The following is a 27060-nucleotide window of genomic DNA, read 5'->3' on the forward strand; positions in this document are numbered from 1 at the left end:
CATCTCGTGCTGCTGTTTGAATTTACTTTGTAATCGTCTGTTCGGGTGCTTGGAGCTATCATCCTTCCACAGTTGAATCAGTAAAGGTTGTGAACTGCATTTAGCCTGCCAGACTGAACAGTGCTACTGTCCTACAGCCACTTCATGAGAGTTTGTAAAGATAAGTTCGCATGAATTTTATACACTGTGACATAGCTGTATATAGTTTATTAACACGATTTATGTCTTTCTTTACATTAATTTCATTTCCTTATTTCTTATAGTGCTTATTTTGATTGTGTGGATGCAACGGGTTGCGATAGCGCTGGTGTAACTTTTTGCAAAACTGTTCATTGCACAAACGGGTCAGTGACAGTCTGGTGGTCTTTGTCACATCACAGTCGCGTTGAGTTCTGAGACAGACCGCCGCAAGCATTACTGGTGATATTTAAGCCTAGCTTTCTTGTTTGAACTGCGTCCATTGAAGACAGATTTAAACAGATTCAGGAGCACAGTGCATTATTTGGATTTCTTTATGATATCCAAAGCATTTCTGAAAAACCAAGGAAGGACATTCTACTATCTTCAGGTCTTGGCAAAGGCACTAATGCACAGAGACAGCAAAGACATTGACGCGGAGGAACTCTGTTCTGAATTACAGGTTGTGGCTAGAAGACTTCCCAAGCCTAAAATGAACCCCAAAGAAGTCTTAACATTCATAATCCAACATAAGCTATTTGATATTGTGCCGAATGTTGTAGTGTCTCTCAGAATTTTACTGATCCTTCCAATTTCTGTTGCCAGTGCAGAAGGGAGTTTCTCAAAATTAAAATTAATTAAAAACCATATGAGATCAACAATGTTGCAAGAGAGACTGACTGGGCTGGCCACCATGTCTATTGAGCATGACTTGGCAAATGCACTCAATATGAAGGAACTGATAACTCGTTTTGCACAGCAAAAACCAAGAAAAGTGAGGTTTTAAACATCAATTTCATGACCAGGACTAAATAAATTGCAAAATAAATGATATAACATGGTTCACTTTTTGTGAGGTGGGGGGGGGGGGGGGGCGCAGAATTTTTCTTTCGCCTAGGGCGCAACACAGCCTAGCGCCGGCCCTGGGGGTGGGTACATACCCCAGTGCACTGCAACGAAGAGATTCAGGTCACACTAAGTACACTGGAGAGGTGTGTTATTATATCTGAGTAACACACTTCGTTACGAGTTATAGTCACCCGGCGTGCGTCTACCCCATCAATGATCTATTCGTCTCGAAGCTGCTGGTATTGTCTTCTGTAAGAGGAGTCGACCATTCTACATCACTTAATTCGGATAATGATTGAACGTTTCGAACTGTCGGGCTCGTTACTAAATGTGCACAGCCCGAAGTCAACGACATCTGCGCCTACATCGCTAGGAAAATCGATCTGTGTCATCAATAGGAATCCTTTAATTAAAATGGTTATGTTCATACGCTTCAGCAATAATTCTTAGTGTGTCATGAGTCATGACACCAACGGACCTTCTTTGCTGTCTGCCAGCGGGTCACTAAGGGCCAAAGGTCAGTGAGATCGCGTCCTTTGCCAATCAAAATATCGCTTATATCTTAGTGGAGGTCAATCATCTGTATGCAAACTGCGGAGGTCACATCCGGTAAACATGTGGTTGGCTAGGCCAAGTATTCCGCGCTCGCTGCACGCTGGACTGACGATCTCGAGCTGTCAGCTCAAGACCCAGATTACAAACTATACCAAGATGGGAAAGACGAGTGAAAACGATGTCACCGAAGACCCAGCCTTGGCAGGAAAGAGGGCAGCAGCTTATAGAGCTGTTGACGAGCACATTCGAGTGAGTAAATGATCAGTTCCTTCGCCTAGTGCAGATAGTAGTAGAAATACTATAGTGATTATAAATATATTTGTTTTCCTTGGTAATCTTTGACACTGAGGAGAACTACACATTCACGAGCATTGAAGTAGATTCATATCAGTACATATACGAAAGAATATTTTTCACATAAGAAGGTGAATGCACACAAATAAAATCATCTTATTGCTCATGTCCAGTTTGATTGGCCTTTTATTGACACACCCCCATCCAACAGTGAAATTGTCCGTCCCAGTTTAATTGAGCAATTTCAGTATGAGCTTCGGGGAAAAACAAATCAGATCGCATGAATACAAGTTTACGACGGATAAGAGGCATGTGCATGCATGGAGAAAGAAAATTCACTGGGCAATCAAAATATAGAATGTATACTATAAATCAGGCAACTGTTTATGCGTAGAAGAACTACATAAACTAATAGATACATGGACAATGCTGCTCTTTATTGTTAGTCTTCCTAAATTACTTTTGCTGATTCAAACATGTGATCAGTTCTTGTTGATGTAAATACTTTGTAGCATGTGTTCCTGGTACAAGCCATGTGTTTCCTGTTAGCATATAATTGTTACCCAGAGTTAGAATTGTTCATTTTCATCAGATTTGGTTAAGACTATGGTGATGAGGTCATTGATATATGGTAATCAAGGAACACTTGATCCATCCAAGTGTCAGATTCTTTTTTAGGTAGTTTTGTTTAGATAATTAAAAAATTATAATTCCCAAGATGTTTTCAGTTAGTGAGCTAATGGGATTAGTGAATTAGCCTCTTTCTGTGCATGGATAAGAGTGCTGTGTTTTGATAGTCAGTTTCTTGCAAAATAGAGTGATTGGAGAGAAGGGGCTAGATTGGAGTGAATAATGTTAGTAAGGAAATTAAAAAATAACTTTCTTTTTGTGTATGTTAAATGTGGTGGTAGAAAGCTTATAGTAAGACTTTTCTGCTGTTTCTTGTTGTCCATTGATTTTGGTTATGTGGGTTTTCTCTGACATGAAGAGGAGAATCCAGGCATCGCACAACAAGTGCTTTAGGAGGCATCTTATACAGAGAGCATAAAACTTGTGACTTTCTACAAAGTACTGTTGCTACACTTGAAGGAGATCAGGATCCCCTACTTGCAACAGTGAAGTGACATAAGCTGGTCTGTTTTCGACTTATGGTTCTGTGTGACACCTTGTTCAAGGCCAGTGCAGGGTGGTCAATACTGCGGTGGCCAGAGGAAGAACTGGCTTACAAATGTGAACTGGCCATCCTGTGCAGGACCTGCTCACTTATTTCCCGAAGCAGGTGTGAGTGGTGGACATTGTTAGCTGCTTTGTCTATCCATGTGCTGCCCACCAGTGACCAGTACCAGTAAAGGAATGAATGAATGAATTTTCTCTTTGCCAATCCAATTGTAAACATATTTTCTGTCCACCTCTTGTTATGACCTATCATTCATGGTTTTGTTTTGTTATTAGGATAATCAAATTGTTGGCATTGGCAGTGGAACAACCATTGTGTCAGCAGTGGAGCGAATAGGTGCAGTAAACTGAGCAATTATTTTCTGTGTTCACTTATCAGTAGTTATTCCCTTTATGTGAAGCCTCCTTGCCAAGTAAACACAATATTAAGAGGAATCATGATAAAAGCTACACTTTGAAATAAAAACATGCTCTCAGAATAAATATTGTATTATTATAATTTATATTATAAACTCTTCTTGAATTTTGTAATAAAAATTTCTTTTGATTAAAATTATGTTTTAAAAATAGGTTGTCTTTTTTGAGCCATTAACTTTTTTTTAAAAGTATGTCAGTTACTCATATAATTTATTTCCATTCCCACTAACATTACATGTTTGGTGTCTTTTAACATCGGTTCAGTTGAAAGGGTAAGGGCAGAAAACCTCAGCATTGTGTGCATTCCAACATCGTTCCAGGTAAGATATCAACAGGTTATAATGTTCTTTTAGTGTAGATATGTATATTAATACATGCAGTGCATCTTTATATTTTCTGAGAAAAAAGTAAATCTTTGAATTAGTGTTGATGTTTATGAGAAATCATGTCCTTAATTGGGATGGATGTTTAATATTGGCTAATGCAATCTTCAAGCATGGTCTTTGCTGCTGACCAACAGGAGGACTTCAATTATTTTCAAAATCTTTTACTCCTGGTTTATCTGTTAGAGTGCACTGATATAAAACAGTTCAAAGCACTGGAAATTCATTTGAAGGAGGTGAGTCATAAACTGCCACTTGAAACGGCTTAAAGAGGGAAGTGTTCCAAGCAGAGGAGCTGGCATAATCTGACTTCCAGCAGAGCATGGTATGGTATAGGTAATGTGGAGCTGGAATGTAATGGTTGCTGAATAAAGTGTGCAGGACAGAATGTGGATGATAAGGCAGAAAGAATGATAATGAGCAGCACAGAGATGGAGACAGTTATAGCAAAGACAGTCTAGTTTGTGATATGTTCAATGAAAGGCAGTCAATGAAATAGGTGAAGCAGGAAGTTTTATGAAACCTGAACACCAGATGGACAACAGTGCTCTAAGCAACTTGAAGGATGTGGAGTGTGGAAAAGGGAGACCAGCAAATAGGGAGCTGTAATAATCCAGGCTTGAGATAAGAAGGAGACATCTGTTGAATGTGACATATAGTCAGTTGTTGAAGATGAGATGTGATGCTGCATGGAGAATGTAGAGTCCAGAATGATGCCAAGATTCTTAATACTGAACAATAGAGAGATTTCGGTGACAGTTGGAGATTAGTAGAGAAAAAGGGTTGAAAGTTGGGGTCTAGAGCCAGTGATCGATCCTTCAAACTTGTCAAAGTTCAGCATGAGTTTGTTTTCAACTGCTTTATTCTGGATGTCAAAATAGCAATGACTAATGGAAAAGAGAAGGCTATAAATTCTGTCACTGGAGAACTAACATATCTTGTCTGTGAAGTGAGATCATGGAGGTCGTGGCACTTGATGACAGGGACTGTGTGTAGAGAACAGTACCCAGGATGGAAACTTGGGCAATGTCATAGAGGACCTGGGAAAGTCTGATGTTTTTCTTGGAGGAAACTGTGTGATGAGAAAGACCATTGTCAGGAATACCAAAAACGGAGCAAAGTCCACTGACTAGAATGTCAAAGCTGAGGAGGTTAGATAGAGAAAAGCTGTCTTAGTACAGTAAATTATGAGAGGCAGATTGTAACAAATGCCTATTTCAGTATACATCATTGAAGGTGGAAAGTTCTTTCCTAATAATGTAATGCTGAAATGTAGTTCTTAATATTTAAGGTGCTTCTTCAGTTAAGAAAACATAATTATATACCTAGCTTTGCATGTGCACAGATAGAGTAAGTGGATTTTCTTAGGCTAGGACAATATATTTCATGCTGTCTCTTATATGCTGTCTAGGCCAAGCAGCTTATTCTTGAAAACCATCTTCCTTTGGGAACATTGGATCAGTATCCTCAGGTACGTCCTTTTCCATAGATGTAGAATATTACCTTTCTCCCAACAAATAAAGGAGTTAAAAATCACATTGAAACAACAAATATTGTATTTTATATAAAAAGTGCTTAGAATTACATAATTCCTGTTTACTTCTTGTGGGGAAGGGAATAATGAAGTGGTTAGAGTGCTGGCATCTGACTGAGATATCCAAGTAGCACAGCAAACTTCCCCAAGTTGACCCAGCTGGCAGGAATTGATAACTGACTCCTTAGAGGGTTGGGGAAAATAAGGCATGGAGGGAGAGGAGATGGACACGGCTCTCGTGTAAAGCTAGCGCTGAGAAAAGTGAGGTCTTTAACACCTCACTCCCCAAACACCTGAAAAGGTCAGGGAATGATCTTTACCTGGTATGCATCTAGTTTTCTTTGATCGTGTTTTGAAGTCAGATCACCTCAGTTTTGAAGTCTATGCTTTTAACATATTTGGCCTGGCTCATGACTATGAATGTCATTTGACTTTTCATCGCTCCACAATAATGCAGTAAGGTTCAGAATTACACAGTAAATAGCCTAGGTTTAGGGAGTTAAGACTTCGTATTAACTGATAGATACTTCATGTGTGCTGAGGATTATCCTCCATTCTAAGGATGAAATAGGCTTTTCAGTAATATGTAACCAATCATAAAAGTTAATCATTTTTAAAGATACTTGAAATAACTATTTATATTTTCACATTTTTCAGCTGGACATTGCTCTTGATGGGGCTGATGAAGTAGATGCAGATCTCAATCTGATCAAAGGTGGTGGTGGTTGCCTGACTCAAGAGAAGATTATAGCATCATGTGCAAAAGAGTTCATTATCATAGCTGATGATAGGTGTGCAGTTATTTGACCATCAGAGTAGCAGTATTACTATTATAGTGCTTTGCCATGAGTTACGACTGAATGTTGAATGTCTGAAGTCTGTGGGCAATGTTTATCATGCAATTGTGTGTGTGTGTGTGTGAGCATTTATGCATGCATATATATTAAGGTATGTCTACGTGTGCAGTCAGTGGTGAATCTGAAATGCGTGGGTAAGGTATAGTGTATGACTGTATGTGAAAGAGGGAGTGACTGGAAGGAGTGTGGGCATCTTATGTGAGCATAAGAAGAGAAATGTTCTTTTGCTTATCTTAGGTTGAAATATAATAATGCGAGTAGTGGTGTATGCAATTGTGTGTGATTGGTATTTGTTAAGTAAGTGGCAGCTGTCATCAAAACTCTCCCTGTGGGATGTCATGGGGCAAATAAATTCCTCTTCAGTTAAAAAAAAACAACAGCAGACATATCTTTAAGATGACATTTCTTTTCCCAGTCTTTGCAGAAGGGGGTGCTTGTGTTTCAAACCTGTGACTATACTCATTCATACCAGCAATCAAACAACTTTGAAGTGTAGCAGACTTATCATATTACCCATGTCATCAAGCCTTTCACTGCTTCTATAACAGGAAGGACTCTGCAGTTCTTGGTAGATACTGGAACAAAGGGATACCTATTGAAGTTGTTCCAATGGCGTACTGTCCTGTACAGCTCAAGATTCAGCAGCAGCTTGGAGGAAAAGCTGTTCTCCGTATGGCCCACAGAAAGGCTGTACGTTGGCATAACCAATAGTTTTGCATAACACACTGAAAGTTTATCTTTATTTAGCCTACAGAATGGCTAGTAGTTGTTATCCAACAGCTTTCTTTTTCTGAGTGTAAGCTGTTTATCACAAAAACTGCTGTAGTTTACTACTGGATGATGGAATCTCTAGTAAATTACATGGTAATTTGCAAATTCTTTAGCTACAAGATAATTTTGAGCTACCTTCATTTGTCTGACCAGGATTTCTGGTATTGGTAGATCTGTCATTTTAGCTGTTACATAAAAGCTGGATAGAAAAAGAGTATGTTGCAAACACACAATTGAATGGTATTCAATTTTTATCTTTTTAACCTTATTCTTTTCAAAATTTAAGTGCATTAGTCATTTATGGAAAGAAACTCACAGCTTTTTTTTTTCACTGGAATTGGGCAACAGGGACCTATTGTCACCGACAACGGCAATTTCATCTTGGACTGGATGTTCAGCTCGGAACCCACACCAGAATGGATTGAAGCAGACAGAAAGCTCCACTGTATACCAGGTCAGATCATTATACACAGCATTAGTCAAAATTATGTTAACACTAATGGATTATTTTTCTCCATTTAAGTGTTAATATTATTTTGAGTAACCCTGTATATTGAACTTCTGGGAAAAAAGGAAGTGTCTGGGTAAAAAAGATGGATTCTACCTTAGCTATTTATGGTGAGTCAAATTTTTTTCCTTGCTACGGCAAATTAAATCTTAACTGTCACTATTCCTGTAGCTTTTTGAGGTTCCTTCCCCCCTCCACCAACCCCTTAAAGGCTAGGTTGTGAAGTAGTGTATTTTCAGCTGCAAACCTTATTTGATAAGACTAATTTCTCAGTACATGGTGTCTTTTTTTCTGCTAGGTGTTCTGGAAACAGGGCTCTTCTTGAACATGGCCAAAGCTGCATATTTTGGAACAGCTGATGGGTTAGTGACCGTTCGCACTCGACCTTCATCTTGAAAGAGGTAGATGCCTTATATTTGATCTATATGTGGATTTGCATAGTCAAAAAGTTGTTTTATGTGCAGTTGTTGGTGATGGTTTGAGAAACATAAACCAAACTCTGGAGTGAACTAGAAGATTGAAAGCTAAAGGGTAATAATATCTGTGCAACACAGGTCTGTAAAACCGTATATTTCTGTTCTCTCTCAGATCCACTGAAATGCAGTCCTTGGCTGTCAACCGTGTTCAGGTCAAAGCCTTCACCATGGCATATATATATGTTTAATGTGTCATGGGGAGTTTTCTTTCACGATGTCTCAACTCTTAACTGGGCGATGTGTGTACCTCATTGCAATGTTGCAAGAACTACAGTTCCAAGATCACTTATCTGGAATTGTTATAAAGACTTTTTCTGTTTTCAAATGATGAATTTCATATCTTTGTATCATTATCTTCATAGATTGTATTTGACCATTTTATTTGATTTAGAGGAACTTATTGAATTATGCATTGCCATGATAGCAACAATACTTCATGTGGATAGCCTTGATTCTACCCCCTCACTTCTTCCTGCCCGTGTTTTTGAGTATTTTATTGCAAAAAATGAACTGTTGGCATTGTACAGTCGGACCTCAATAAGTAGACCTTCCCTAAGCCGAAAACCTCCCTATATCGAATTAATTGTTAGTTCCTGGCCAAATACCTGCGCCTATTACGCCATTTTCCCTAACTCGAAAACTCCGTAAGTTGCATTTTTTTTCAGGTCCCTTTCAGTTCAACTTATCAAGGTCCGACTGTATATGAACATGATGTGCTAATCTGTTTTCTTCTGAAAATGTTTAAACACAAAGTACAATGGTTTGATGTGTTACTTTAGAGGTACTCAAAGTATTTTGGACCGTGGACCACTTTACTAAAGTAAAAAATATGGCAGAGCACCAAGGCCTAAAATCACTCTGTACCATGAATTTCAAAATTTAAATTTGCTTCATTATAATTCAAAACTAAATGCACTTTTGACAGTAGTATAGTAATAAGTTTACATAAAATTACATACTTCGCAAAGTACACATTAAAATTAAAAATAAGGAAGTGCACTGCATTACTAAGAGTAACGAATGGCGTGGTGAAATGACATTGTGCTAGCACTGTGACATAAAGACTTAGTTGGTAAGCAAGTGTTTTATGCAAACGAGCTATTGGGCATCGATAAAATTAAAACTTGTGTAAAATCAATGCTGCACTAATTAGTGTATCTGGCGATTTAAACATCACTTTGCTAACATATGATGACTGTCAGCCGCGGACCACCTGACTTGTGCCTGCGGACCACACTTTGAGAACTACTGCGTTACATTAAAGCAAATATTACAACTTAAGTCCATTCCAGCTTGATAAATACTGGCTTCTAGATTGTGTTTCTCAAATTAAGGCATCATTTTCAATACTTTCATCAGCCTGTTTTATGTTAGTGTGATGTCACTTGCATCACCCCAATGGATGTATAGATAGCATTGTCTACAGCAGCATAATGTTGAAATTCTGCTTTATTTGTTTTAAGTTAAAACACTTTTGTGCTAAGTTCATGTCTGTTGTACTGCTGTCACTGAGGAAGCTTTGTGGATAAGCTAAATTGCGAGGCCCTTCATTTTCTAAGCAGAGCACTTGGATTTCCATAACTACAAAACTTTCTTGTTGCATTACTGATTCAGATAGTCTGTAAATAATCAAATTACCAATTTAAAAAATTAAATGGTGCATGTATTTTTGTTATATGCTTGAAACAACAGATTCAGAATGGTAATGCTTCAAACTGCTGCCATAAAACAGATTTTAAAAATGTTTGTAGCTTTGTGAATCCTTTTCCCAGACCTCAGAAGTTGGGTATGAAATTTTTTGTATTCTGTGAATACACACTTCAACAGTTTTGAAATCATTTTATCTTCTACATAAGATTCTGCAATATATTTATTTTTACCAACAGATAGTTTTCTCTTAATTTTTAAACTATTGTGAATTTTCATTCACAGCAGTAGTGGTAAATTTGCACTGATGTAGTTTTTCCTATATATGTGAAAAGGTTATTTCTGGCTGTCCCACTTAACTGTTTGTTAAGATATGTCATCTGTCAAGCAATACTTGTGAATATTTCTTTGCTTTCTTTGATTGTAATAGGTCTTTGTCCATCCTTTGTATGATATTCTCAAAATTGAGATTTAAGTTGACACATATGGTGACTGCTCAAGTTCAAAAGTTAGTGAAAATGTGGTCAAATGCAACGTCACACTGTTCATAAGCTGCTCATTCTTGATTTTATAACTGTTTAAAATGTCTGATTTCCTAATTTTATAAGTGTTTGACATGTGGATGTGAAAAAAATTACTCATGGTGCATGTGGCAGCATAATGCAAGCACAATTTTGTGTGCATTCACGCACGTCAACTAAAAATCATCATTTCTTTGACTTTGCTTTGTAATCACAGTTATGGTTTGGGAGAGTGTGCTCATGGATGATGTGAAATCAACCATCCTGTCATATTTTTGACAGAAAAATTAAGGTGATGTTGATCATCAAAAATGAAGGTTGAAATTACAACTGCATAAAGGTCTTTCTTGAAAAGTCTAATTTTTTAATTTTGTGCAAAAAGTGTGTCAATACAGGTGGATTTTTTTCTATGCAAAAATCATTTGAAATAAAAATGTCTCTCAAGTTATATCTTTATGAGATCAGGCTCCTGGCTTCATTCCTTATTTTATAAAGGGTGTGTTATTGATCTACATCTCTTATATATAAAATAATACTTGGGATCATTTTTTCTGCCTTTCAGAAGCTTGCTAAAACAATCTTTCAAACATAACAGCTGGTAAAGAATACCTAAATGCTCACAGAAATGGTCAATAACAGAAGTTCATTTTGAAAGAGGCTGCTGTTGAAATACTTCTTTCATCATCAACATAGTGAACGCACGGGATATGCATGTTGCATTATCATAGCATAAAATGAAAGAACAATTGAAAACCTGTTTACTTTCTTGTCAACAGAGCATTTCGCCAAAATACCAGTTATGGGCAAAATTATATAAAAGTTGTAGTTTGCAACTGAAAAAAATTAACCTGAAGTGTTAGGGTAGTAGAATAGTGCACAGAATCCATTCTCTTTAAGGTTCTTTTTAAAATGGCCAATAGCACAAGCATACTTAGTCTGCTAAAGAATTTATTCAATTGACAATCCTGCTTTTTTCTGGTTTATTGAGAAGATTGTAAGGCAATTACAATACAAGCTGTTTATCTTATCAGTATTATAAAATGCTGTTATTTTCATAATTTCCTTAGTAAAAGTTCATGCACCTCATACCTTAGCAAGCGCATAAGCATACATCCATGCACACACAGACTTACAGACATGTAGAACATATTTTTTCCTTGGTGTATCAAACAAAACTGTACATGATATTTTGCAGATAAACTGATATGACGGCAACCAGTACATTCCACCATCAGGTCACTTCCAACAAACCGTAATTGCACATACTGCTACTTACCTTCATGATATACACCTGCATTTCTTGTTTTTAAAAAAAACAAAACACAACAATTAGTTCAAAGATCTTCTGTTATAGATTAAGCAAGTCTTGGAAACCACCACCTTACACCCCTTCTCTCTTTAAAAATATTACTGTAACAAAATCAAATTGCACTACGATATTTAAATTAAAGGCCGAAAAGACCCAGTTTACCACAAACATAAAATGAACAATATAAAAGCATTGTTTGTGACCTAACTTTTGGCAAGGGAAGAAAATGGTGGCTTTCAAGGAACTGTCATGCATTTATGAATCACTTGTTGGATAGGAAGACAACAGTTGAGAGTAAATGCAGGTCTCCCTGACACTTCAAAACAAAAGTGGTAAAATATCCGCTGAAATAATCACCACCTGCATTATACTCTGCAGGATGGCATTTCAGTCTGAATAGCATCTGAAAATCACAAAGGTCTGGCCTCTTGAAAGCATATTAAAAAAAAAACAACCCTGCATGCTCTTACTTTCACATTTAAATGCAAACACCATACCATCTTGGCCAATAAATACTGCTGTAAGATGAATTTAAAGCAATTACATAAACTATACTCTTAATACTTCAAGCACAGTCATCAGGTTCATGTTTTTTGCAGATAATTAACAGCCCTAAATACAAAACTTTAAACGCAATACGAAAGATTTTCCTAATGATACAAATAATAGGGGTACTGTATATGTCGGACTGGCATCTACCTGCATGAAGTTGCTATTCTTTCCATATCTTGTATATGCTGGTTGGTGGCAATGTGATGTGCAAGGAGTTTATCTGCAGAAAGGATACAAGATTTCAATAATGCATTTCTGAAACTACTATGCTTGTTCAGGTAAGCATTGCACCGATGCCAGGGCTGCAAAGTCATGTCCCAAAACTGTTTATTTCAGTTGTAACTGTAAGCTTGTGTGACTAATTAGGTTTATTATCTCAATATCAAAAGGTAAGTTGGTGGAATGCATATGATAGGAGGATGCAATTTTGCTATATTGCTATGCAAGGAAGTAGACGGCCATATGTACTTTGTGTTAAGGCGTTCTAAAAGCTTAGCACATTCACATATCCTATTATTAATTGTACGTCATACAGAAATCCACTTTTCTTTTGAGAAAAATGCCCGAAAGAGGGAGAACTGAAGATTGCACAGAAGATAACCCACACTGTTTGCTTTTATGTCTTGACTATGTGAATCCATAAACACACTGGAGTGAGATACGTGTGCAAGGCATCAACAGTTGTAGCAGATGAATCGCCCCCCAACTACCATGGCTTTGTCAGGGACGTGGAAAGAACAGCACCCATGACCTACATCTCAGACAGCACTGGTGGAGTTTGCTGCTGCATACATAAGGCCAGTCCTTTCACCAGGAAGGGACATAACCTTTGTCTTGCACATTGGACAGGTGTTGTGCTGATCAAGCCACTGTTGTAAACATCTGGCAAGAAGTAGAATTGCCAAAATATTTTGTGAATTTTCACAGAATACCAAAATGCAAGTAATGAATATCTGATGTGAGGGACATGTATGTTTCAGATACATGTAGGTGCACTACACATTACTCAAAAGATAAACGATAGCCATACTGATTCATACTGAAGGCAAAAGTTACCTATATAAAACAACACATCTGGCCCACTTACATCAACATGAAATCTTTGCATAAGTTGGATTAAATAATTTCAAAGTCTTGTGGCTAGTAAAGATCTAGAGGATAATGCATATGAAGCAGAAGGAAAACCCAAGGAGAAAGATGGAGATGAAAACCTATGAGGAAAAATACATAATAAAAGGAAAAAATTTGAATCTTCTTGAAAAAATTAACAGTGAATAAAAACTTACATTTTTAAAAATCTAAATATTGTGCAACTAATAATACAAGGAATTCTGTGCTGGACAGTAAATTTCTAACTCTATAAAAACTATGAAGATAACATCACAAGGCTATACAGGCTGCATAAGGATGAAGAATAAAGTAAAACTGAACTTTTGAGGACTTTGTAAATAAAATAGACTACTTTGGAATAAAGAAAATATTTTGGGTGACTGTCAGTGATCTCAACAAAACAGTCTTTACAATGTACCCAACAATGGAGAAAAAAACTAATTTACTTTGTATGGAAGCCATGGCGACAAGGGCACAAAGCAATCTTCTCCTCATCATGAAACTCGTCTAGGCATACAGGACACACCTGATAAAAGACCCATAGCTAGATATTCCAGATTAGTGAAAGACTAGTCTTTGATTTTTTTTAAATGGAGCCATTCAGAAATATGTAGAAATATATCACACTGTACTGGACATTACTTTTACATAGTAACTATACCTGCTCAATAAATTATTGCTCATTCAAACTAGTGAGACACTATTTATTAAGGATCTCCGTACATTTCAGAAAAAAAAAAAAAGGTGAAAGTTGTAATCATTTTCCCATTGTTCTTTCCTACAACCTACATCTATTTTTAAGGCTGAGGAGATAACAAAGCCATACTGGCAATGGCAACACCTATTTTCATCTTAATACATGTCCACCATACATGTCCTAAGCAAATTTGTTTGCAATCATGGCACTTTTCACTTCCCTGTACAGGTGATTACTAAGAGTTGCTTTTATCAAGAGCATAAGACAAAAATCAATTTTAAAATATAACTTACATCATTTTTCAGCTTTTTGCTCTGAGGTGAATACTTCAACTGTTTGGAGTAGAGGGTAAAAAAAGACAGCATTTAGTAGAAATATCCAGTGGTCCAGTACAACAGAACATTATGTGCCACCATCTTAAGATTTGCAAGCATATATTTATATACACAGCCATCTATGCACTTTTTCGAACCCAAGAAAAAGTCAAGTATGTGAAAAATCACACAAATATTCTTCTTGTTCTTTGGTGATTGCAATTACAATAAATGATTTGAGTGTGCAATACTGTTTGTATCACATAGGTAACATAACCTATTTACAGTTATTTGCAATTTGCAGTGTCCATGATAGTACAAAATTAGTATCTGTATAATTAAAAAAATTATAAAATCGCTTATATGATATATTTAATTCTCTGCTTGACAGGACTTCAATGTGCTTAAAAATAAACAGCACAAAATAAAAACCAGCAGAAGAGATACCGGCAGCTGCTAAAGGTTTTATTAATAACTAGTGAAGTGACAGGGGTGTGACACTCCAAAGGGGCCAAAGAAAGGGATGAAACACTGCCACAATCTCTCCTATGATGTGAGGCAAATGCAGGAGGTCTGCATGAAAAGACAAGAGCTATGTGGTTGACAGGACATTAGGAATAATAAAAAGGGTGGAGTTTTATGCATGTAACTTTTCACTAAATGATTGAGAGAGATGTGTCAATTTGGTGATGGCAACAACAACAGGCTATGTCTGTGGGAAGACTGACCAAGAAAATGTATGAACTGCTTTTCAAAATTCTTTTCATTTAAAAATGAAGATATGAACCTCTAGATTTTATTTAACATTGCATCTTCACTTACCTGGCTGTAACCACGCTCTTCTGCAGACTGTCGTTTAAGCCTACAGCAAAAATGTTAACTAAGAAATAAAAATAGCTCACATGGTGATAAAAAATTAGTCATTTACAGACTTCAGTTCTGTATGTTCTAGTGTAGATTAAAAAAAGGCTATTATTCAATGTAGGTTAATATATGGCATCTCATATGACTAAGCAGATAGCTAACACCACCTCCACAGAAGTTGATGCAATAAACAAGACACTAATTATAGTTGTTGGAAAGGGGATTAAAGACACAAAGAGGTACAAATTATGCAACCTCCAGTATTAAAATGTTTCTTATCCTAGTCTAAAGTGACATACCGCAGATTCTGCGGAATACTTCAGCTAAGTATTATATAGATGGACAGAGAAAAGGGCTATCAGTTCTGGTGTGTACAAAGCATATAGTTTTATCAGCTTTCTTGTGTGTGATGGCTGTATGCTGCTCACCGCCAAAGGTAACAGCAGAAACAAAAGCTAAGAAGCAAAGTCAGCATGCCAACTCCCAACAGTGGAAGCGATGTGTTGAATGGCAGAGTTGAGGTCTGTGTGTCCGACATGGCTTATCTCTGCTGTGCATCTAGAAACATCTTGGCAGCAGCAGCAAACACTGCGGTCTGTCAGTGAACATGGCAAAATGATGCTGCATCAGAAGTAGTAAAAGTGTAATAGTACAAGCATTCAAATTCAGCCTCATCTCTTTAAGAAAAGTCTAGCATAATCAAGCAGGCTCATCTTTATCTATGCACTTATTTAATGTTTGTTATGGTTTCATTGCTTTGCTGATGCTTATGTTTCTTGTATGGTTGACTGCGTGTTGTCAGCATATAACTGGTAAGAAACATGGTGAGACTGGATGCATAATGAAAGTGGTTTCATATAAAGAATGAACAAAACTGGGCTAAGTACTGAAGCTTGGGGGACCCCACAGGAAAGTGGAACAGGGTTAGATGTTTGACCATCAACATCAGACCTGGGCAAAGGCCAGCCCGCGGGCTGGATCCGGCCTGCCTCCTGTCTCTGACAGGCCCGTCCGCTGGCCCACCCGCTAGTATATATACTATATATACAGTATTGGGTAAAACTGAGTTAACTATATTAGTCCGGCCCTCTAAAACCATCCCAATTTCTCATGCGGTCCCTTGGGAAAATTAATTGCCCACCCCTGATCAACATAGTCTGGGTCCTGTTTGTGAGATAGGAGTTGAACCATGAGAGTGCAGGTCTAGATATTTCATAGAGGGTGTAAAGTCTATGAAGAAGCAATGAGTGGTTGATAGTGTTGAATGCAGCAGACAGGTCCAATAGATCGAGTTGAGGCAGAAACATCATCACTATCAAGGCAGATAATGCCTGTGGTTACTTTAATTAGAGTAGTCTCGATGCTATGAAAAGTTCTATATGCCGAATGAGCTTGTGGGATAAGATGGTTTTGAAAAAAGGTCCAGAACTGTGTCAAAACTACTTTCTCCATAATCTTGGAGAGAAATGACAAATTGGAAACTGGGCAACAGTTGCTCAACACATTGATGTCAAGAGTGGAGTTCTTAAGTAGTGGCCTCACAAGGGCATTTTTAAACAAAGATGGGAACACACCCTTTGAAAAACTGACATTTACAATATTTGGGATGGTAGGAATATCTAAAAACTCAAGAAGGCTTGTGGGTATTGGATCTATAACTGGCAAGTTGTTGGCTTAGCTTTTAGAATAATCACAATTTTCCCAATTTCTGTGTTTGTTTTGTCATGTATATCTGATTCTCTGCCAGCAAGCCATGATGAGTTTTCCTAAAGATACTTGATTTTGAGAACACTTGCTTGCTTTTTGTTCACTATTATTTTGCTATGAGAAATACCTTACTAGAAATCTCTGTTGTTTTGGATTCTCCTCAGTTTCTTATTACCTGAGATTATCATACTATTGCTAAGACGCACATAAGTTCTGACTGTTTTTAAACTGTGCTTTGTAATCCATATCGTTGGCATCTTTTCACCATTTTTTGTTTAAATAACGACGTATTACGCTCCGCATCATCTAAGTAGCTTCTTACAGATACTTACAGACAGTTACACCATTGGAATTTAAAAGGAACAAAAATCGCTGGTACAACCTCTCCGAAAATGAAAAGCTGTTAATATTATTGCACGTAATGATGTAGATTATTTTTATGTAAATGGCAAGTCGTCAATCAAAAGAGTCATGAGACTCGCCAGCTATGTCAGCGATGTAAACAATGTAGCGACAACACTTACACAAGTAAATTCATATATAAGAACTTTTATACGTAGACACATGTGTGTGTGTGTGAAAAACTTAAATACATAGATGTCTTTTAGTGAAAATTTTCTACATAAAATAGAAGTAAAAGATTGTTTCCAGCAACACTTAGCGGTGACGTCATTTATCGACAGTTCTAAATAATAAATAAATAAAAAATACACTAAAAGGAAAAACATAACTTTCTCTAACATAGAAAATTATATTTCTGCATTTTGACATTTTTTTTAAAATATATGATGAAATCATTTTATGGGCTTAAGGTTATCTCTCTTCCGTTTCTGTTGCTCACGTGACTTTACAACAACATGGAGACGGTTGGTGCAAGTATTGCAACATCACTTTTGTAATATAAAGAAATTCTTATCCAGTTGGACAAATCTAAGATGATCAGAAAGCCGTGCAAAATAAGTTCCAAATCTTCGCGCTTTAGCAGCAGCATAAATCAAGTTGTGAGAAAATGGAAAGAGCGGGTCAAATATCTATCAGTCCTACTTCCCGATCATCGGTGGGAGAGATTGATAATCAGTCGGGGGAACGCGTGTCTACCTCCTTGTCGTTTACCTTACTCGATCTTCCAGACGATGTTCTTTACATTATCTTCGACTACTGCAGCCCGGGAATTCTTTGCACGATATCAAGAGTCTGTAGACGTTTGCGTATGCTGGCTTCAGAAGACTGCGTCTGGCAACGACATGAAAGAGAGAGAACCGTTATGAGACTGAAACAAAACCGGTAATAACTTCTTTTGTAGAGATATGCACCGTGAAATGATGAATTTCCTTCAACAAATGCATGTAAAAAAAAATAAAGCTTTTCGCTGTTCATACATTTTACAACCCAGCATTATTCTCAGTTATAAACATACATTGAACGGTTTTCTAAATTAAATGACAGTCGTCTTTGGTATTGTGTGTACGAAATTCTAGAGGGGAAGTATTTATGACATGAAAATATCTGCATATTTTGCATATCTGAGATATATAGACTAGGCTAAAATAAATAGGTTTTATCTCCCCTTGATACAGCCTTTTATTGTCATGTTATTTTGTTGAGAATTGTTTATATTTTTTTATCGCACATGTAATACTATTCAAACAATTCTTCGTTTGGAACACTGTATTATGCAACAAGATTAATTCATAGTGTCAAAACTTGGGAAAGAAAAGTGACATATAACATATAAACACATAAAATGAGACTGTAAGCCAGTTACATAGAAGTAGCATCTATATTGTGTTTGTTTCTACTTACAATCAATCATATCAGAAGTGTTCAGATTTGTCAGAAATGTTTTTCAAATCGGTACCAACTGACATTATGACAGGAGTAAACATTTTCCATATATTAATATTTTGTTTTTGATTGTCATGGAACATTGGTTTTAAAAAATTGTATTTTATTTGCAGAAAGGTGTATGGACTGAAAGAAAGGTATCGAGTTGCTGTGAACTGGGAGAAAGGTCATCACCAAGATTCATGGTTGTTGAGACATAACATCAGGTTGGTTTTGACTTTTTAAAAATAAATTAATAAAATTAATTTAATAGAACAATTTTTTAAAAATTATTTTCAATTATCTGTACACTGCAGTTTTTAATGTCTGGCTCAGATTACTTCAGCTCAGTTTTTCGATGACATTTGATCAATTAAGACTCCTTCACTCTACATAATTGTCAACAAAATTATCTTTAGATTTTTTCTGATAACTGTGTTGCAACTTTTTTTTCATTTTTTGAGCACAGACTTCTCCCATGGGTGCAGAAGGATGAAAATATCCTATGGATATCAAGGGGTAACCAAATCTGTAAATTTCATGTCAAAAGCAGTGGCCATTTACGGGAGTACCAGATTGGTCCTCTGCGTGGTCTGGAGGCAGATGTGACTCGATTTGTTGTCAAAAATGGCCTTGTAGTCAGTGGATGTAGGTGAGATTAATAAACATTAAATGCAAAAAGAAGAACAACATTGTTTGTTCCAATAAACTAAGTATATTTTAAAGGAACTATATTTGAAACATTTTAAGTTTACTTGGATCCACAGTATTTGAGTTATCATGATAGAGGCTGATGTGTATAGGGACTGAAATAAAAAGTAAAATATTTGTGGTGTGTGAAAACTTTCTGTAGCAATCTTTCCCTTTCTCTTAGCTCCTGTTTCATTCACCGTGCCTGTTTCATGATGGAAAGATTCTTCTGCGGAACATGTTTGGTTTCTTGTTTAGCTGTTATACTTTGTGCAGACCACTTTGCATTTAGTTCAAGGGCTTGACTGACAGTGCAGTAAAATGTCAATATGTTGGTAGGGGCTCTCTCAGGGCAAAACAAAGGGAGTATCTCTTCCTCCTCCTCCTCATCATCATCCCCTAATCATGATGTTGTTGAGACATCAGTAATAACATTTATTACAATCTTTGCAACGTTTTCCCTGTTGTTTTTTTTTTTAGCTTTTCAATCGTCTTTGGGGATGCAAGTCTTTATATTACTAACAGATGGGAAAACATTAACTTCAACACTGTATTAGTGACCTTGAAGGAAAGTTCATGCAGTGTGTAGACAATACAGAATATACTCACACTAGTAGAGTCAGAAGAAATATACCAAAAACTTTGAAGTGGTACTAATCAGGGCTTTGTCTTGCATCCAGAGGAGGAGGTGTATGTGCATGGGAAGCTACATCCTGTGTGCTTCTGTTGCGACACAGCTACCTTCACAGGAGCGACACACAATGTGTAGATATGGTGGATGACCTTCTCATTTCAGGGTCAAAGGACAAGACAGTGAAGGTAAAAATGTCACATCTTGGAACCTCTTATATGTAATGTTAGCCATGATACCATTAATTTAATAGTAATGATAACTGGAGACACATTGGCCTTGTTCAACATGGTCATGTCTGTCTTTTTGAGAAATTGGAGTAAAATCCAGATAAATATTTTTCTGTTTGGGATAACTTTACTGATGACATTTGAAATCTGCTGCAGTTTACACCAATGTTCCGTAAGGACCTGACTGTGGTGAAGTCCTTTAAGATTGGTGATCGAGTCTGGTCTTTGTCTGTGTCACCAGACAAAAAGTAAGTTGTAGCAGAAAACATAATTTTTTGAAGTGACTATTTACAAATGTCATTAAAACATGATTTTTACCTCCCACATATTGAAAGTAACCTAACAAATATTTCATGTGAAAACATTAATGCTTAATGTTTTAGTAATGTTAAAGCTTAATGCTTAACTTGAAGAACATTTCACAGGCAGAAAGACCTGCAACAGTGGTAGTCAATTGTCTTGATGTTTTCACAATTTCTTCATTACTGATCATCTAGTTTCTTGTGTAATACCAGTCTATTCACAAGACAGTAGTAGACTAACATAGTTTTATAATAATTGATGCCCTTTCACTTTTATCAAGAATCATTCATTTCCTCATTTGTTGACAGGACCTTAGCTGTGGGGGGTGCCTGTCATAATAACCCACCAGTCAGCCTGATTGATCTGTCCAGGTACAGTTCCAGTTTCTGTTTATTGCATGTAAATGTATATTTAAGTACCTCAGAGTAAGCTAGTGCGCAGTGGCAGTATTTAAAATCTTCTGATCATTCTTGACATCTACTGCTACATTCATTGTGGTGAACATTAATCTGCAAAAAAAGAAATCCACAAAACAGGCAATAGCAGTTCATTGTGAAGTCTTTGACATTAAAATATCTGACCAACTACAGTTTATATATATATATTTAATTTTTTTCTTTTATCCATAGCAAGGCCTGGTATGTTTTGTGTACAGCACTGGCTTTTTTCTGTGATATAACCTTAGTTGAGAGCTCGGCGTAAAATACCAGTCAGCCCTCCATTCTTGTTTGTTTTGTGAAAAGTACTTGAACTAGAGAGGTGATACGTTGTCTGATTTTTTAAAAATATTATGGTAGTTTCTGTACATTGACTGCCTACCTATTAAAAATCCAATATAGCCCAGAATGTTATACTTGCAGTGGTTTTCTGCTGGGTCATCTTGGTGATGGACACAAACGAGGAGCGGGAGTTATGGACATGGCCTTTGAGTCCCCCAACATTTTATTGACTGGAGGGCATGATACCTATCTTCGTATGTGGGACTTGCGCACACACACCTGGTAATGTATCAGAAATACCTTTTTGCTCATTTTGAATTCCAGTTTTAGTCTTTGAAAACCCTTTTATAGCCTATCACTTAAGAATATTTGCAGCTTGAGAATATAAAAAGGTAGGAGAATTTTTTTTTGAATTGTTTTTCCATCTTATGACTGTGGCATGTTACTACTTGTTCTCAAAATTATTTCTTGGTTTATATACACTGTCTTAGGGTAAGATATAGATGCGTCATTTGGTTGGCTGGAAGATCAGCTGATGGACTGCTTTTCTTAAAATCAGGCCCTCATATTTCCCATTCAGAAGCACTACCCATTTAAATTTTTACCTGTTCTGGAAATTATTCATATTAATATAGAGTCGCACTTGCATAAGATTCACTTTAAATAATACTCCAAATGAAAAAAATGTTTTGCAATTTTCAAAGTTTTGTGCCAGGGCAGTCTGTAAGACATTAGCCCATGATTCCATTTAAAGACCTAGCTTTTCAGAATCTTTTATTTTGTTGTACAGTGGTACCTCGACATACGAGTTTAATTCGTTCCGTAACCTTGCTCGTATGTCAAATTGCTCGTATCTCAAAGCAATTTTCCCCATTGAAATTCATTGAAATGCCATTAATCCGTTCCAGCTCCCAAAACACCACCTCAGTTGTTTTTGTTAAGTGTTTTTGAATAGGAAAAACTGTATTTACAAGAAGAAACATTTATTTATGAATAACAAATACATATTCTATAAAAACATATTAATTAAATTCTTCGTTTGTGGAAGTGTGTGGGATCTGCTTCAGCAAATCACCGTAAATCGCTCGTGCCTTCTCACACATGATGCTTTGTGTTAAGGTTCCTCCTTGAAGCTGCTTCTCTGTCACCCACACAGTCAATAGTTTCTCCATCTTTTCATGGAGAGAAGTCCGGAGCTTAGAAATTATTGTAACGCCCCTAGCTGGCGTTGTACCCTTTATCAACTCCTGTTTAAGCTCAGAACATATCATTGATGTGCTACACCCGTACATCCTCGCCAAGTCAATTCCTCGCACACCTTGCTCATGTTTTTCTACGATTTCGCGCTTTAATTCAATAGACATCATCTTCTTCTTCGGACCCATGGTTACAAAAATAAATGTGATAATGTTTTGTAAATGTACAAAAAGCAAAAAAACGCGAACCCAACTTATCAAAAATGCTTCGAAAACGAGGGAAACAAGCACACAGACTGAGGTCTAGTCTGAGGTGGGAGAAACTGTTAGACGCTGCACACGACCCCAACATCCGCCCCGCATGTCGGGGTCGTGTGCAGCGGTGTAGTGTGCGATTCCTCGTATCTCAAATCTTGCTCTTATCTCGAAGCAAAATATCGCTCGCTCGGCGGCTCGTATCTCAAAACACTCGTATGTCAGGGCACTCATATGTCGAGGTACCACTGTATTCAGCAAGGGTCCTGTCAGTGATTCAAGCCATATTTTATGGATTCAGTTAAATAATTGCAATCCCTGAGCTTGGAGAAACAGTTTGACTCAAGTAGACTTTACTATAATGTTGAATATATGTAGACTCATCTCAAGTGCTTTTCAGTGTCCAGTTGTGGGAAGACCCTTTTGACTCGGCGGTGTACTGCCTACAGACAGATGGCCAGAATACAGTAATCACGGGAACAGCTCGTCATGGTTTGGTACGGCTATGGGACAAGCGACAAAAGGACCACATCCAGGTAGATAGATATTCTTTACATGTCCAAAATCTATTTTGTTACCACGCATATTGAGAGGGGCGTTTTCTCAAAATGTAAATTAATAGCAACTGTGCCCTTCTGCTCATTTGAACTTTGGGTTCCCACTTTATCACCTTGATTGCAGGCATTGAATAAAACAGATTAGTCATAATTAAGAAACCATTAATTAGCATGGATAGACATGAGATCATTCTTTTCCCATGTTACTGGCCCCCACACCCCAAACGCTTTACATTCCTGGGCATTAAAATATACCTTGGGTTACAGTAACTCAGCTTATTGCCTGTATTAGTGGAGGGACGGTAGTGTTTGAAAATTTGGTAATTTTGCAAGAGTTTGAAAGGAAGTTGCCATAAAATCGCCCCAAAAAATTCTTTTTTGAAAACAACTACTGATGTGAAATGCATTAAATTTGAAATTCAGACAATTGTGAATATGCTGCTTGGTCAGGCCTACTACACAGGGAATCAGAGCAGTCCTGTATACTCCATGGCAAGCGATGTTCATCGTCTCTATGTGGCATTGGACATGGGACTCAACATGATGGACTTTTCCGTCAGATGAAGGCAGCGCCCCATCCTTACTAGCGGCTGCACAAGACATGCTTGCTATTATCGGGGCTTCTTGGTGTCTGTACTTGTAGATCTGTTTTGCAATACTTTGAGTTCATGACTGCATGCTCATGCACAATTCTTACATTCATGACAGATGGATGTATGTATATCTGTTGCAAAGTGATGTGCATTTTAAATTAAAAAAATTTTTTGTGAAGAGAGAGAATGAGGAATAGAAAGAGAAAGGGCGATGATGATGGAGTGATTGTAAGTGTGTGTTTGTGTGTGTGCCCATGCATGTATACACATGTCTGCAGTATGTATTTACATGCCTAAAAGATATTGTCCTGGGCTTTGGTTAAACTTTGCACAAGGGGAAGAAATTATAGGAGATAATTAATCTTCTGCAAAGAAGCTTTGTTCATTTTAAATCAGCTTTAAATGTCTAATGTTTGGTTTATCTGCTCCTGTGACTCTGAGAGAGCAGGACAGCATCAGATTTTGTCTCATGAGAGATGAGCTTGATCTTTTATACTTGTTCATCATGAGCTGTCCTGAGAGGTGACCAGAATGTGTCTTTTCTTTGCTGTAAAATGAAAACAAAGCTGTTAACACACTGGACCTTTTGGTCACTTTGAGTTATTAGTGGTCAGAATTACTAAGTGTATTGCATGTCCAGTGAGTTAAACAATGTTGCTGCTGCCCTTTTACCACATTTATACCACACAGCATTGTAAAGGCCTGTTTTGACAAGCAAACACAGATCATCGCTATAGGCATCATGTAACATTTGGTCACACTATTAATACAGTAGGAATTAAGCAGGAAATAAGCTGGGCTTAGTAAACTAAGTTTGTCGTGTGAATTCTTTGTTGTGCTAAGCCAGACTGAGATTTTGCACATAATAAATAGGAAATTGGGTACTCTCCTAGTAAGTACAAGTTAAAATTGATACTTCTATCTTTTAAGAGATTTATTGGCTGTTGATAAAAGACTTTTTGTAAATTTTTATGGCCTATTTTCTGGTTAGATAAATCTTTTTGTCAAAATTACGTCAGCTGTAATGCTTTAACCTTAATTTAAAAAAGTAAGTAAATGTGGTTTCACATCCATTGCTGCAGAACAGTAAGGTTAAACTATTCATTAAAAATTGGAAAATGTGCCGAATATGTACTTTTGGAAAAATGTAGGATAGGTATGTGTGGTCTAATAATGCATGCAAAGTTTTTTAAATGAAGTAACATTTAAGAGCTAGTTTGTACCATCTTTTCCCCAAAATAACTGGGTCATATTAATTTTTGCACTAAAAAAAAGGTAATAGAACTTTTTTCCCACTAAATATCTTATTTTTTCATGTATAAAAATCTACATTTCTTCTAGTACAGTCATGTCATCGTCTGATGAAACATCATCATAACTCTCCAAACCGTCTCCAAACCGTCTCCAAACCCTGACTTTTGGTCTGAATTTCTTGTGACTCCATTTATGCAAAGGTGCATATCTCTCATTATCATTTATTTAAAACATGATTAATAAATAATATCATTGCTTTATTATTCAGTACATCCGTTGTGTTTCAATGGACAAACGAAATCCGTCCGTCTGGCTGACGATCTTAGCTAGGGCTTTTATTTGAGGTAGGGCTCATAGCATACACAACCTAAAAGATCATTTTAGAATTTATTTTCAAGTTAGGTCTTATTTTAGGGAAACATGGTCACTATGTTTTAGTTTTAGAAGAGTCTGTGAATGTACTTCATGATAAGTGATCAGTCACCTCTTTTGTTTGTTTTTCATCAGAAATCTGATGCTGATGTGAAAATGGAAGACAGTTGTGGCTCAGACGTGTTATATGCATGATTATGTTTCATGTTTATTTAGCTGTGAGCAAGTTACCAAGTCTTTCACAAGTGTGCAAGGAGATAATGGGATCTGTGGAATCAAATCTGTTGTTAAAGCTGTTTGCCATTGTTATCTAACCTTGTTACCAATGTTTTCCTACATGAATTAATATATATAATTAATATAATCTTTGCAGGTCATAAACTTTCTTGCGGGTATGGCTGATATACATTCTCAGTATATTTGCTAAATGTGAAAGTTTGTTTTATGAATGAAATGGGTTAGGAAGCATGTAAAACCCTGAGAAAAGAGGAGTTTTTTGGTTCATATGTACATGCAAATATCCATCAGCACGAACATACTGCCACATTTCTTCATCCACGTACACTTCAGGAAGTGGTCAGTCTTGATAGTTGTTTAAAAGAGAGCGAGAGAAAAAATTTCATGTTTAAATGAAGTTTGGTGTTGATAATTATGCCGCTCCCCCACGCCCCTCCCCACAATATATTTTTGTGGCAGGATAGCACGGATATAGACTGCTTTTCGTGATTTTTGATTGTCATAATCTTTCTTTGCTCTATCTTAACATGCTTTGCTGAGGTAATGTTAATTTCATACTACTTTATAACCTCCTCGGCCCCCCTCTTTTATTTATTTATTTATTTTTTTGAAAGGCTTAGAGCCCTGTGGGATGTGATGTGACGTGTTCAAATCATTATTGTGCACAATAGGTTTGTAGGATATCTGGCTTCTGATTTCCAAATGACCTCCAGCTATTAGCAAAACAAACTTGGATACTTATATAAAGGGTTAAAATCTAGTCTTTGTTTTGAGAGGGAGTGTGTGGGGGGGTTTGTTCGTTAAAGATGTTCTGGAGATAGGAACTTAGTCTGTGTACCAGGAGAATATATAGTATATGTTTATTTCACCATTTGTTGAATATTTCCTTGAGATCATAATATTTACCATCACTCTGTGTAATTAAATTCACTAATATTTTCATTGTTTAGCAGAGAGAGTTTCCAGTTCTCAGAGCTATATTTGGCACTATCTCCATTTGGTATCAGGTCTGCTCCATTTATATATCCTACTTAATACGGTTAGTTACTGTACAGTTACTGCACATGAAAAAGATAATGTGTTTGGTAGTAACTGGCTAGGTGAAGTGTGTTAAGGATGGTGTAGTCAAGACTATTGTCTACTTTAAATATAAAAAAAAAATCAATCTCATCTTCTCATTGAAGTCTGTTAAATTTGGTGAAAGAATTGGGGTTGATAAAGCACACGAATGAATGTATTTTTAACTGTTCTTGTGAGTCTGATCTAAAAATTACTAGACTGATGGAATAACAGTCCATAATACTACCATACACATCTGTTTGCATCATTTCAGAGTGTGTGTGAAGGAGAAAGTGTTAAAAAAAACCACCCTGTGAACTATGGACCCCCATTCAGTATACTCAGTCAGTTGTGTATATCTGCTTTGTTTAGGTATCACATGTATGACGATTCTTTGACTCTATGGTTGGTTAGTCGTTTCT

The 27060-nt window shown here is 36.8% G+C and overlaps 3 protein-coding genes across 6 annotated transcripts; 2 read left to right on the forward strand and 1 right to left on the reverse strand.

Annotated features, from left to right (window-relative positions):
* Window positions 1-1631: 1631 nt before the first annotated feature.
* LOC112558132 (ribose-5-phosphate isomerase-like) lies at window positions 1632-10624 on the forward strand. The gene is made up of 9 exons (XM_025228368.1): window positions 1632-1830; window positions 3328-3388; window positions 3733-3788; window positions 5263-5322; window positions 6043-6176; window positions 6791-6932; window positions 7362-7467; window positions 7820-7922; window positions 8110-10624. The coding sequence occupies exons 1-8, from the start codon at window positions 1642-1644 to the stop codon at window positions 7915-7917; spliced, it is 846 nt and encodes a 281-aa protein (XP_025084153.1). The 5' UTR covers window positions 1632-1641; the 3' UTR covers window positions 7918-7922; window positions 8110-10624.
* Window positions 10625-10906: 282 nt separating this feature from the next.
* Window positions 10907-17379, reverse strand: LOC112558139 (RING finger protein 24-like). 4 transcript variants are annotated; one of them, XR_003098083.1, is made up of 7 exons: window positions 17051-17233; window positions 15440-15606; window positions 14970-15009; window positions 14127-14165; window positions 13583-13662; window positions 12632-12908; window positions 10907-12246 (listed from the first exon to the last, which is right to left on the reverse strand). XR_003098083.1 is itself a non-coding variant. In XM_025228399.1 (6 exons), the coding sequence occupies exons 2-6, from the start codon at window positions 15547-15549 to the stop codon at window positions 12785-12787; spliced, it is 393 nt and encodes a 130-aa protein (XP_025084184.1). In that variant the 5' UTR covers window positions 15550-15606; window positions 17243-17379; the 3' UTR covers window positions 10907-12784. The 4 variants fall into 4 exon arrangements, 3 of the variants coding, with proteins under 3 accessions (XP_025084184.1, XP_025084177.1, XP_025084167.1); XM_025228399.1 differs by lacking the exon at window positions 17051-17233 and adding an exon at window positions 17243-17379 and having other exon boundaries at window positions 10907-12908; XM_025228392.1 differs by having other exon boundaries at window positions 10907-12908; window positions 15440-15632; window positions 17051-17234.
* Window positions 17380-17541: 162 nt separating this feature from the next.
* On the forward strand, window positions 17542-26745 carry LOC112558130 (F-box/WD repeat-containing protein 4-like). Its single transcript, XM_025228353.1, has 9 exons — window positions 17542-18002; window positions 18677-18769; window positions 19012-19194; window positions 19913-20051; window positions 20250-20341; window positions 20705-20767; window positions 21257-21397; window positions 22967-23102; window positions 23574-26745. The coding sequence occupies exons 1-9, from the start codon at window positions 17728-17730 to the stop codon at window positions 23685-23687; spliced, it is 1236 nt and encodes a 411-aa protein (XP_025084138.1). The 5' UTR covers window positions 17542-17727; the 3' UTR covers window positions 23688-26745.
* Window positions 26746-27060: the final 315 nt, after the last annotated feature.

The sequence above is a fragment of the Pomacea canaliculata genome, linkage group LG1 (assembly GCF_003073045.1).
Source record: "Pomacea canaliculata isolate SZHN2017 linkage group LG1, ASM307304v1, whole genome shotgun sequence".
In the NCBI taxonomy this organism is placed as follows: domain Eukaryota; kingdom Metazoa; phylum Mollusca; class Gastropoda; order Architaenioglossa; family Ampullariidae; genus Pomacea; species Pomacea canaliculata.